The 13,483-nt window shown below is 54.9% G+C and overlaps 1 protein-coding gene across 7 annotated transcripts in view; it reads right to left on the bottom strand.

The window, feature by feature from the left end:
- RAP1GAP2 (RAP1 GTPase activating protein 2) overlaps window positions 1-13,483 on the bottom strand; it is a 289,357-nt gene that overhangs the window by 23,604 nt on the left and 252,270 nt on the right. For all 7 annotated transcript variants that reach the window (XM_031003384.3, XM_031003383.3, XM_063700512.1 and 4 more), the window contains 3 exons: window positions 7,907-7,978; window positions 7,306-7,392; window positions 5,207-5,341 (listed from right to left, as the gene is read on the bottom strand). In XM_031003384.3, coding sequence (XP_030859244.2) covers window positions 5,207-5,341; window positions 7,306-7,392; window positions 7,907-7,978 — 294 coding nt within the window. The remainder of the gene's footprint in view (window positions 1-5,206; window positions 5,342-7,305; window positions 7,393-7,906; window positions 7,979-13,483) is intronic.

Raw genomic sequence — 13,483 nt, 5'->3', positions numbered from 1 at the left:
TCACAACTCCCCATCAGGAGGAAAAGGAGGGGGCAAAGACGCCAAAGACCAACGACTCTTGGCGGGGCCCTGCTGTGCTCCACCTGCCATCACTGGCACTGCTAGGGGGACCGGCTTACAGGTACCTCCCTGCAGGTACTGCGGGGCCACAAAGACTGCCAGGGATAGCTGTGGCCCCTCCTGCCACTAGGGGTCAGGTCAGACCAAGGCATGAACTATCACAGTCCCTCAAAGGCTGGGAGAAATGAACGTGGCAACTCCCAGCTTGCCACGGTCCCGGGTCCATCACAGCCAGCCCGGCAGCCTTCTCCTCCCCGGTCCTCTGCTCCATCTCTGTGCGATGAGGTCAGTGGAGGGCTGGGTGAGCTCAGCATTTCTCAAAACGTGGCCTGCAACTTGCTCTACGTCCATCTGACGTCGGTACAGCAAGTATCATCACTTTTCATTGCATTACGGACCAATAACAACCTCATCAACAGCTGGCGGTGACTGAGAATGGCACTGGAAAATAGTCTAGAGATCATCATCATTCAAACATAACGTACAGCTCCTTCATCGTGAAAGCTGTTCTCGCAAGACTCCCGAGAACCTGCTCACAGACCCCCAACCCCAGTGGCCCCATGGGCTGCGTTTGCAGTGCTGACTTCAGGCCTTACCTATTTACCCTATAGGAACATCTCTTAATTTGGAGTGATTACTGCAAACTTTAGGTTTGTTTATTTTTTTTTTTTGAGACACAGTCTGGATCTGCTGTGCAGTGGCGCAATCTCAGCTCACTGCAACCTCTGCCTCCCAGGTTCAAGCAATTCTCCTGCCCCAGCCTCCCAAGTAGCTGGGATTACAGGTGTGCACCACCACGCCCATCTGATTTTTGTATTTTTAGTAGAGACAGGGTTTCACCATGTTGGCCAGGCTGGTCTCGAACTCGTGACCTCAGGTGATCCACCTGCCTCGGCCTCCCAAAGTGCTGGGATTACAGACATGAGCCACCGCACCCGGCCAAACATTTAGTCTTTATAATTGGAAGTTTTTTTTTTAGGTCTAAGTGAAAATGCAAACTTTAGAAGTGTTTGTAGAACCAGCAGATTCCTGAGACTATCTCCAAGCAGTTCAGCTTGAAAAGTAGGTCTAGATGTCCAAAAGCCAACTGTTCTGTGTCTCATGGGAGAAACGCTTCCATTACAGCTGGGAGGACAGAAGCGAGCTGTGAGGAACTGCTCCAAGTGGGGTGAGGTGCCAGGCGGCACAGCACAGGGCAACGGCGGGCCTGCTGCTCAGGAGAAAGACCAAGGGTCAGTGCTGACGTGGGGGAGCAGCAGCCTCACCAAGGGCAAGGATGGATGGCTGACATGGCTTTCAGCCCTGGGGATTCTCAGTTATGTTCCCATCAGCCTGGGAGAGGAGAACTTTGACAGGAAGGAGGCCGGGCACGGTGCCTCACGCCTGTAATCCCAGCACTTTGGGAGGCCGAGATGGGTGGATCACTTGATGTCAGCAGTTCAAGATCAGCCTGACCAAGATGGTGTCTCTACTAAAAATACAAAAAATTTAGCCAGGCCTGGTGGCGAGCACCTGTAATCCCAGCTACTTGGGAGGCTGAGGCAGGAGAATCGCTTGAGCCCAGGAGGCAGAGGTTGCAGTGAGCCAAGATCGCACCATTGCACTCTAGCCTGGGCCTGGGCAACAAGAGCAAAACTCCATTTCAAAAAAAAAAAAAAAAACTTTGACAGGAAGAGATAAAGGCCTGTAACTTTTCTTTCTGGAACATTTCAGGTATCACTTGTTTCAAGAGCGATCCCAGGAAGGTGTGGGTGAACTCCCTAAGCAACGTCCTGTTGACACAGCAGCACCGCCCAAGGCGCCCAGGAAAAAAAAATACCAAAACTAGAGATGGTTTCCTGAGCTGGGCCAGACACACAGGCCTGGCCACAGGCATGGCCTGAACACCAGAATCCACCCCAGGCCCCAGGGCTCCATTCGGCTGAGCCTGGCCTGTCCCCAGCTCAGGCCTCCACGCTTGGGAGATGTGAGGGCAACGACGAAAGGGACAGGGAACAGGAGCTCGTGCTCCCCAGGTGGGAGGGAAAAAAGCTGGTCACAAATGGCCGGGCGCGGTGGCTCACACCTGTAATCCCAGCACTTTGTGAGGCTGAGGTGGGCGGATCACCTGAGGTCAGGAGTTCGAGACCAGCCTGGCCAACATGGTGAAACCTCGTCTCTACTAAAAATACAAAAAGTTAGCCAGATGTGGTGGCGGGCACCTATAATTCTAGCTACTCAGGGGGCTGAGGTAGGAGAATCACTTGAACCCGGGAGGCGGAGGTTGCAGTGAGCCAAGATTGCACCACTGCACTCCAGCGTGGGTGACAAAGCAAGACCCTGCCTCAAAAAAAATAAAAAAATAAAAAAATAAAAAAAAAATCTGGTCACAACCGTCAGGGCCCTGAAGCTTACTCCGTGTGACTGTCACCACAGTCTCTCCCATGCCCCACAGTGCTACCTCAGGTAGGTGTGAGAGCAGAATCTGGAAGCAGGCCTGTCTTCAACCTACAGTTGCAGGGTTTTAGTGTTGAAAAGAATTCCCTGGATCACTGGATCAAAGATGAGTCGTGATAAAGTCTTAAAGTGTTTCCTCTCTTGTAAGCCCCTCTAGGAATACGTCAGACCCCCTGGAGTCAAGCACAGATCAACTGCGACTCCTGCCAGAGGCGGGGGACTGGACAGAACGGCCTCAGTCCACTCTCCTTATACCTGCCACCCATATTTAGCTGCTGGACCACCTCCTCCATTGGGCACCATGGGCAGAGTGTCCACAGCCTACAAGCATCTCCAGGATATAGAAATACTTGAAACCTGAAAAACCAATTAACTCCAAAATACTACAAGAAACCTGCAAAACTCAAAACAAGTGCTTCATTAAATGTCTACAAAATACAACATTATGTTGGCTCCCCAACTGCAGCTCAACTTTTTTTTTTTTTTTTTTGAGACAGAGTCTCGCCCTGTCTCCAGGCTGGAGTGCAGTGGCGCGATCTCGGCTCACTGCAACCTCCGCCTCCCGGGTTCACGTGATTCTCCTGCCTCAGCCTCCTGAGTAGCTGGGATTACAGGCTCACGTCATCACGCCCGGCTAATTTTTGTATTTTTAGTGGAGACAAGGTTTCACCATGTTGGCCAGGATGGTCTCGATCTCCTGACCTCGTCATCCGCCCGCCTCGGCCTCCCAAAGTGCTGGGATTACAGGCGTGAGGCACGGCGCCTGGCCTCACCTCTTACAGTTCTACATAAATTACATTTACTGAGGGATGCAGAATGTTTTGATACGTGGGCTATGGAGTGTGGTGGAGCCTCTGGAAGGAAGTCTAGAGCCTGTGGAAGGCTTAATGTGGTGCCCCCCTTCCTGCCTTCCCCAGACCCAAGCCCGTTTTCCCGTTTACCGCATCTCACACTCTCCATTCTCTCGCTGGGTTGTCTGACCTGGCGCCCTCTCTCCTCCCGTTCCTCTTCTTCCGCATCCCTCTTCCGTCGTGATCTCCCAATTTCTCCTATTTCACCCTGGCTCCCACTGTCCATCAGCACTGGAACAGGTGCCCCAGGAATCACCCACCAGCCTGGACAAGCAGCTCAGCTCCTTTTCCCAACCCCAAGAGGCATCTTGGCAGCTGGCCCCAACTAGGGTAGGAAGAGCTGTGCCCTGCTCTCTGCAGTCCAGCCAGGCAGTGGGGGACTGACCCCAGGCCTGCCCGGGCCCAGGCTAGTGTGGGTGGAATCTTAACAAAGTCAGAAAGCGGGAGGTGGTGTCGCATAGCCGTTAAAAGCACAGGATTTGGAATCCAGCGGACCTGGATTCAACTCCACCTGCTCCCACAAATGATTCTGTCTCTTTGAGGCTTGGTTTCCTCCCATGTAATACTATGCTCATCATTATTAAAACTGAGTATGAACTATTATACCAAAATTATTACACCCCAAATAATAGCCTTCCTCACAGGGCACTGAGGGCAGTTGTGAGTCTCCAGGTGGGATAATGTGTGTGAAGCTTTCACTTTATACAACTGTAATAACAGCTGACATTTTTGAGCATTTACTGTATTCCAGGCAATCTGGACTTTTCCAGACATGGTATCAATGAACTCACACGATGGCTCTGACCGGGGTCCTGCTTCCTATCCTTATGTTGTTGACAAGAAAGCTGCACCTTAAGAGGCTTGAAAGACTGCCCACGATCCCACAGAGCTGGGGTTTTAATAGAGGTGGGTGTAGCCCTACACATAATTCCCCATAAAGTCCCACACATAATGCCCCCAGATGGGAGTTTCCAAAACACCTTCTAACAGGCAATCCAGCAGCACACGGACCTAAGAATCAGAAGACCTGCGTTTGAAATGAGGCTCCAACTCTGCGTCAGTGTGAGGACCTGAGCAGGCCTGTGGCGTCTCTCATCCTGTCCCCACGTGTGTTCGTGAAAATAACAAGACCTATTCTGCCACCTGCACAGGCTGACAGCCAGGCTCGAGCCAGATGCTGGGTCTACGTGCTGCGTGGACCAACAAGCACTCAGCAAGCATAAGATGAAAAACCTTCTCTACCACACGCCAGCTCGGGGGCCGTCCGAGCTCCACTTGAATACTTCCAGGGACAGGGAGCTCACTGCTTCCTTTAGCAGCTCCTTCTAGTTAGTTTTTTTCCCTTGGCAAAGTCCAAAGGGACTTGCCTATAGTTCCATGGCCCCTGCCCAGCCAGGTCTTCCAATGCTCGGCCGGCTGGCTAGGAAGAATCACTGTGGCACCCACAGCAGCTACAAAGACCCGTAAGGGCTGTGGTCCTCGCTCCTGCCATTCTGCCCTGGGCTCCCCGACCCAGGAGGAGGCAGGTGAAAGCGCCGATGTTCCTGGCTTGCTCTGTCCAGCTCCTCGCCTACTGCTACCTCTTTACCTGTCCCTGCTTAACAGACTTCTGGGCCCGGAGGAGATGACCCAGATAGAGGAAGGATGGGGAGGCTGCTGAAGAAACTGCTGGCTGCTCCAGCCTCACACACTTCCTAACGGCCCTGCCCTTTGCAAACACCTAGGATACCCATACGTTTCCTGTCACCCCTCCAGCTGGCCCTTGGGCTCTGGGATCAGGATCCCATGGACCTTGGACCACTTCCTTTCTTCCCCAATCCCAACCCCACAGCAACCATCAGTCACTCTGATGCTCATACCTTAAAAGACTCCAGGAACCCCCCGTGGCCTCCATTCTCAAACTTGTCCTCCTCTGGGCCCAGTCCCAGCATGGCCTGTGTGTGGGCGTGGAGCTCATCGTGAAGGTTGTCCAGGAGGGCAGCCCTGGTCCGGTCCTAGAAGGGAAGAGGGTGGGGATGGAGAAGCTGGCTCTGAGAGCAGAGATGTGCCTGCTCCTTGTGAGCTCCAGACACCCGGCCTGAAGGCTGACATTCTGCCCAGCCCGGCCCAGCAACGGTGTGGACCTACTGCTGAGCTGAGCTTCGTGCTCACAAATGCTGCAGCTAAGATGAAGGCTGCGTGCTCGGCCTCCTGCTCTACTCCCCCTGCCCTTCTCCCTGGGTCGTCCCACCACTGCCACAGCTCCACCGTGGTGGTAGAGGAGCAGAAGGAAGAGTGAATCCCAGCCCGGCCCTCTGCCCCAGCTCCACATCCACGCACCCAACTCCCCACTGCTCCTCTCCATCCGGACGTTCGTCCGGAGCCGTGCACATGGACGCCAGGGGCCGCCATTCACACAGATGAGGACTGGCCCTTTCAGCAACCCGGCCTTCGCAGGCACAACTTGGCCACCATGTCATCAAAGAGCCCAGGCCAAAGGCCCAAGAGTCACCCTACAATCAATCCCACGTCCCCCAACACTTACAGCCAGGAGTCCACCAAGTCTTCCCAACCTTGACCCTAAACCATTTCCTTCCATACAGTATAAGCCTTCGTCATCTCTCCTGGATTCCTGTAAATAGCTTCTAACTGGCCGCCTTCCTGCACCTCTTGCCCTGCAACCTGTCCTTGTCACCATCGTTCTCAATGACACCACTGTCAGAGCAATCCCTCTGGCATACACATCGAGCCCCTCACTCTCCTGCCTAAGCGCTTTACCAGCAGCCCACCTCCCCGAGCTCAAAGCCCTTCTGGATCTGATCCAACCAACATCTCCGGCTGAGTCTCCACCATTCCAGCCCCCATGGGTCCTTCAGCCACAGCAAACCCTCAGGAGCTCCCTCCTGACGTCAGGCTCTGGTTCTTCCTGAACTTTGCTCATGCTGTCTACCATGCCAGATCAGCCCTCCCTTCCCTACTCTTTCCTCCTGGCAGAAGGTTCATCTGATATCAAGATTCAGCTGTGCATGAGCCACCTCCTCCAGGAAGCCTTCCCTGAACACACCCTCTGTCCCCCACAGGCAGAAACAGTCACTACCTGAGCTGTGCTGACCTCCATCCCAGCCTAGTGCTGGCACACTGTACTATAACTATCTATTTAGTAATGACCCCCTGCCCCACCCCCCGACTACCCTGTGCGCTCTCCAGGGATAGAAACTGTCTCACTTATCCCCATATCCCAGGGAACAGAATAGGGCCTGACACACAGTAGGTGCTTTAAAAATGACTGATTGGGCCAGGCGCAGTGGCTCACGCCTGTAATCTCAGCATTTTGGGAGGCCGAGGTGGGCGGATCACGAGGTCAGGAGATCAAGACCATCCTGGCTAACATGGCGAAACCCCATCTCTACTAAAAATACAAAAAATTAGCTGGGTGTGGTGGCGGGCGCCTGTAGTCCCAGCTACTCGGGAGGCTGAGGCAGGAGAATGGTGTGAACCCGGGAGGCAGAGCTTGCAGTGAGCCAAGATCGGGCCACTGCACTCCAGCCTGGGTGACAGAGTGAGATTCTGTCTTGAAAAAAAAAAAAAGACTGATTGGCCAGGCGCAGTGGCTTACACCTGTAATCCCGGCACTTTGGGAGGCCGGGCCAGGTGGATCACCTGAGGTCAGGAGTTCAAGACCAGCCTGGCCAACATGGAGGAAACCCTGTCTCTACTAAAAATACAAAAATTAGCTGGGCGTGGTGGCACACACCTGTAATCCCAGTTACTAGGGAGGCTGAGGCAGGAGAATCGCTTGAGCCCGGGAGGCAGAGGTTGTGGTGAGTCCCAAGATCATGCCACTGCACTCCAGCCTGGGTAACAGAGCAAGACTCTGTCTCAAAAAAAAAAAAAAAAAAAGATGGAGGAGCCCTGGATGAGGCTGGCTAACAGGTGGCCCAGCAGTCAGGAGGGAGACCTTCAGAAACCACACTCTCACCTCCAGCTTTGCAAACTTGTCCGACTTGCAGCAGGCGTTCTCGGCATTGGTGAGCTTGGTGAGCAGAAACTCCCTGAACTCCGGGCCCTGGAAGAGACAAGACGGACCTCAGGTCTGTCACTCTCGGCTGCTGCCAGAAGGTCTTCAGCCACAGTGACAGGCAGGCAGAGCCGGGGCCGTGGGGAGAACCCCTGAAAAGTCCCTTCCGACAGCGGATCATTTCTAGCCCAGGCCAAGCCCACTTGCGAATATCCCAACATGGAAACCCACTTCCCTGGTCCTGGGAAGCCACGGTGGCACTTCCACGACTGGAGCTCATTCCTGCCCAAGGCTCCTTGACTGGGGCTTGACATAAAAACCCATCTTTCAGCAGAAAGGCAACCCCAGTGTCAAACACCCCAACAAGGGGTCCTATGCTGGGCCAGACTGGCAGCATGAAAGAGGCGGGGAGAGACCCCAAGAAAGGAGGTTCCCCCCAAAACCTGCAAAAGGAGCTCCCTAATGTTCCCAGCCTGAATTCGGCTCCATCCCAACCATTGCTACTTAAGCACTGAGACCTGGCATCGTGGATGCGAGAGGGGCAGAAGGAAGAGCGTCCTACCTTCTGGAAAACGGGGGGGCTGGGCAGAGGTGGACCAAAGGTGGGCACATCTTCCCGCGCAGTGACAGAGACCTGAGTGAAACAGAGTCATGGTACGGACCTGGAGGGAAGAGACGAGCGCTGCCCCTACGGGAGCCACACTCCTCACAAAGCTACTCACCTTCTCCCTCCTCCCCTTCCCAGAACACAAACAAAATACTCCTGTGAGCATCGCCAGCACAGGCCCTGACCCTGTTCCTAGAAGTGGGGCCGGACGGTGTGGGGCCATCCGCAGCCTCTCATCTGCATTCCTGGAGGCCAGAAGCAGGTTTGGCAAGATGACTGGACAGGGCTGGGACCCTAATTTTAATGCCATACAAGTGCCCGGGAGATGGCATCTCGTGACCTCATTCGACCGTGACGCTAATCCTACTGAGAAGGCACAGGGAGAACTGTTCTCCCTGATGAGGAAACAGATGCCCAGAGACACACAGAGAAGCCCCCAAGTCCCAGGGGTGATTAGCCGCAGAGGAACAGAGCATCCAGAGCTCTCCCGACTCGTCTCTGGGGTTCTCTTCCCAAGCCTGACTCCTCAGCTCAGCCACAAATCAGAATTGCTTCAAAATTGCTTCAGGTGTTTAAAAATACAGACTGGGTTCATGGGCTCTGGCCTAAACCTGCCGAATCGGAAGGGTAGGGCCCCCCGGAAACTCTCGTGCAGCCGGTGGACCCGTGTTTGGGAGCCCTGGCCCCACACACGGGGTCAGCCAGTCCGAGGCCCAGGCTAGGAACTGAGGGTGGGGCGCGCACCTCTGGCAGCCTGAGTGAGACTGAGCTTCAGAGTGACGGCCTCCAGGTTCTCTGCATGGGGGTCGCCCAGGCATGGGACGGGCCCCACACCCTGCCTTCCCTCTGCACAGAGGTGCCCTGACTTCACCTGTTCTCAGCCCACAAGGCTGTGAGGCTCTCAGGAGACTGCCCTCCCTTCCCTGTGCAGCCGCTGACGTGAGCCCAGCCCTGGCGTGCTGCCAGCCTCCCTGGCCTGTGAAGTGGGGCAGATGCAGCGAGTCTGCCAGGCCGGGTGAGCAGGCAGCTGGGCACCGAGCCAAGGAAAGGCCCTGCCAGAGTCCGGAGGGGAAACGGAGCGGGAGAGAGCTGGTCAATACGCGCTTTCTCTTCTCAAGCTCGAGGCTGTCTGCCCAGCCCAAACTGCAGTGCCCGGAGTCAGGAAATGGTGCGTGTTCGGCTGACGTGATTTCTGGCTGGGCTCCAGCAGCTGAACCCGGTTCCCTACCACCACCCACCAGGCACCAGTGGCCCAGGTCAAGAATTCAGTCACAGAGCCAGAATCAGGGGTGGGGGTGTGGGAAGGCTATGGGGAGACTGCAGACCGTGGGCACCTGGGACAGAGGCCAGAGGGCAGCCCCAGCTCTGCCCTTCCCACCCCTACTCCCCCTCCTCCTCCAGCCTGCATTAGAGTGGTCTGTGCCGACCGTGTAAGTGGCTTCAGACACATTCTCAAGTCCATCCAACCCTCCAGCCGGACAGTCCCACGGCAGAGCCCTGTGGGCCACACGGAGGACAGGGCCCTTCCTTGTGACGTGCGTTCACCTTCCATCCTCACTGTGCGCCTCTCCTGACCCCATTCCAACCAGGCGGCCAGGCCTTTGTTGTTCCCCCCTCTTGGGGACATCTGGGTCACTGGGCTGAAAGCAGAAGTTGCCTGAACACAGCCCCACCTTCCTGTTTTCTAAATGCAGCGAGGGCCTCCAGCGAGGGCTTGGAGGGAGGGAGAGAGGCAGATGCAGGTGACTCTGGGGAAGGGACCTGCACGGCTGGAAGGAGGAAGGAGCTTGGTGTGAGTCATGAGGATGCACTGGGAACCTCAGAAAGCTTAAAACGTGACAAAGGCCCCACGCCCAAAAGTGGCCTGGGAGCCGCAGTGGCACACAGAGCATCGTCCGAGCAACAGACAAGTCGTGACGGGAAACGGGGAGGGGGCTACAAAGACAGGGCCCTCCCCGGCGGTGGGCTTCACCTGAGATTCCTGACACCTTTGAGGACTTCCGGAGAGGGAGGCAGGGATGGGGGGAGGGAAAGGGGTAGTCCTGGTGATGGCTGAGCTGGACTTTCCTTCCAAGCAGGCAGGATGAGGACTACACTCATTTCTGAAAAATAATCCAGAGTGATGCTTCATGCACACCCGAATCCGTGGAGCCAATTTCTCGCCTGCTCTGATGGCTCAATGACCAAGACCGCAAGCAGACCCAGACAGGACCTCAGCCACAGCTCCCTGGCTCTGTGGCCTCAGGCCTTAAGTGGGTTCAGCTCTCAGCTTCCATTTCCTCCCTCTAGCGAGAGGTCTTGTCTCACCAGGGGCTTGTCAGGATTCAAGACTGTGCGTCTAAGGACCCAGCACCGTGCCTGGCATGAGCAAGCAGCTGGTAAGGGGTAACCACTGTCACCCAGTGGCCTTTTCACTTCCCCTGCTGACCTGCACCCAGAAAAGGGCTCCTGAAATAGACAGAGTTTCCCCAAAGCACCTTGCAACCCACCACATACACACACACCCAAGCATGCCTCCTTCCCTCCCGCAGGATGTCAGGGCTAGCAGCCTGCAGGTGTCTACTCCAACTTCCTCATTTCACACAGACAAAACTAGAGGCCCAGAGAGGGAAGGAACAAGGTCACGCAGCAGAGGCAGTGCCAGGACCAGAACCCCAGGCTGCCCAGCCCCTCCGTGGACAGAAGAGGATCCCTTCCTGCACACACCCAGCCCTGTCCCTCCTTTGCTCTTCTTTCTTCAGCTCACCCTCCCCAGTGGAGGCCTCCTGGGGCTTACTCAGTCCCAGAGGAAATCTCAGCCTTCTTTGCCACAGCCCCTGAGCCTGCAGGGGCCAGCTAAGGTCCTGCTTCACCCAGGCCCCCTGGGGGATCTAACCGGGTCCTCCTCGCAGTCTGTTAATTACCTGGGGTGCTGCCGGGAGTGTGGATGGACAGCGCTTTGGGGAGTACCTTGGAAGGCTGGTCCCCCTCCCTGGCCTCATTCACACATCTTGCCTTCCAGCCTCAGTGTCTGCCTGGCCGGTGGAGTGCGCGATCAAGGTACCACAGCCTGCTCCTCCGGGAAGCCCTGCCCCCCTGCTTCTCATCACCCCTCTGAGGACAATGCTGTGCTTTGTGGCTTAGAAGAAAGAGTAAAGACAGCCAGGCACGAAGGTTCACGCCTGTAATGCCAGCACTTTGGGAGGCCGAGGCCGGTGGATCACAAGGTCAGGAGTTCAAGGCCGGCCTGGCCAACATGGTGAAACCCCGTCTCTACCAAAAATACAAAAATTAGCCGGGCACGGTGGCGGATGCCTGTAATCCCAGCTACTCGGGAGGCTGAGGCAGGAGAATTGCTTGAACCCGGGAGGCAGAGGTTGCAGTGAGCCGAGATCACACCACTGCACTCTAGCCTGGGTGACAGCGAGACTCTGTCTCAAAAAAAAAAAAAAAAAAAAAAAAAAGAAGAAGAGTGGGTAAACACTTCTAGCACCAAAGCTGGAGGTGGGGTGGCGCTTTTTTGAATCTCTGATTTTTCTCTGTATGAGTGCACCACTCGGCTAAGGTCTCAGGAAAGTGGAGAAGCTGGTTAGCTGAGATGCATTTCCTATTGGGAAAGAGAAGCAAATGCTAAACGTCTACAGGAGGCCTCATTCTGTCAGAGGGTCTGGGAGCCCTCCTATCACATGGCTTCATTCCAAGGATCCTTCTCAGTAGTTCTTCCTCTTCAACTGTCTATTAAAAGAAGCAGTTGAGTAGTTCAGCTGCCCAGTGGCTGACCTGCACTCCCTGCTTCTTCTATCCCTTCTCCAGCATCAGGAAGGCCCTGAGGCTGATTCTGTTACCTCCATGAGCCTCACTTCAGCCTGGTGCTTGGACCTGCACTCCCTGCTTCTTCTGTCCCTTCTCCGGCATCAGGAAGGCCCTGAGGCTGATTCTGTTACCTCTATGAGCCCCACTTCAGCCTGGTGCTTGGACCTGCACTCCCTGCTTCTTCTGTCCCTTCTCCGGCATCAGGAAGGCCCTGAGGCTGATTCTGTTACCTCCACGAGCCCCATTCCAGCCTGGAGCTTGGCGCACAGTAGGCACTGAGTAAGTCAACTTGCTTCAACCAACACTTGAATCGAGCAGCTGTTTGAAGTGAATGCCCATTTCACTCAAAGCAGGTGATCCTATAGCCTTCAAGAAATGGGCTGGGCACAGTGGCTCACGCCTGTAATCCCAGGACTTTGGGAGGCAGAGGCAGGCAGATCACTTGGGGTCAGGAGTTCGAGACCAGCCTGGCCAACATGGAGAAACCCCGTCTCTACTAAAAATACAAAATATTAGCCGGGCATGGTGGCAGGAGCCTGCAATCCCAACTACTTGGGAGGCTAAGGCAGGAGAGTCACTTGAACCTGGGAGGCAGAGGTTGCAGTGAGCCAAGACTGCGCCACTGCACTCCAGCCTGGGCAACAGAGCAAGACTCTGTCTCAAAAAGAAAAGAAAAGAAAAGAAATGCTCACACCATGTCTTCGCCAGCTTCAGCTAAAACTGCTCAATGGCAGGGACACATGAGCCTGGGCATAAAGGAATCAGCCTCAACAGGAGGGGGTTGCTATTGGGTTTCTGTTGTTTGTTTTGTTTTATTTTGTTTTGTTCTGTTTTTTTTAGAGACAGGGTCTCGCTATGTTGCCCAGGCTGGTCTTGAACTTCTGGACTCAAACAATCCTCCTGCCTCTGCCTCCCAAAGTGCTAGAATTACAGGCGTATGCCACCATGCCCAGCCTCTTTTTATTTTCTTCTGACGATTCACATTCGGTTTTAAAAGCTGACGTGAATTTTGCACTTAACTGAGTTGAACTGCTGTGGCCTCATGAACCCCAGGAATCAGGATGGGCTGAAATTATTTGACGGGAAACATTTTCAGGCCTCGTGGTTTCCCATTGGCAATCACAGGCTCATCTTTCCTCCCCCTTAGAACAGTGGTTCCTGATATTTTGCGGAGCAGGGAGCGCTTTGAGAATTTGAGGTATGGCCTCTCTTTTCAGGTATCCAAGAAAGGACACAAATTCAGCATTTTGCATTTATCTGCAGGGAGTCAGAGACTGCCTAACCCTCGCCTTGAAAGCCCTGCCTCAGTCCATCGCCCTTGAGTCCCGTGCCCGCCACAGCACTGTGATACCAAGAGACTGTTGCCCAAGAGGTGGAGATTCTTTCTCGTGGAGCAGAGGAGGGAGGGTCAGAGATCCAGCCATGAGGAGTGGGGAGCGGGGGACTGCAGGGGCAATGAGCTGCCCTGTCTCGCTGTCATCTGCACCGGTGAGGATTTCGAGCCATCTGACAGACCCGTGACTGCTTGGGAGGTTCAGACCCAGGTGCTTGCGTATCTGCCTCCCTGGAGGTCTTTAAATTAAGATCCATCATTTGTCCAAAACAGCCAGGCCAGGGCCTCACCCAGTGGCCAGGGTCTACCAGGCCCCTCCTCTCCACCCTCACCATAAACATTTTTTTCTTTTTGTCCTTCATCAGCACCCTTCTATCGCTACCCTTTCCTGCTCGTCCTTTCCACGC

Source organism: Gorilla gorilla, chromosome 19, assembly GCF_029281585.2.
Source record: "Gorilla gorilla gorilla isolate KB3781 chromosome 19, NHGRI_mGorGor1-v2.1_pri, whole genome shotgun sequence".
In the NCBI taxonomy this organism is placed as follows: Eukaryota; Metazoa; Chordata; class Mammalia; order Primates; family Hominidae; genus Gorilla; species Gorilla gorilla.
This window is presented reverse-complemented; position numbering and strand designations above follow the sequence as displayed.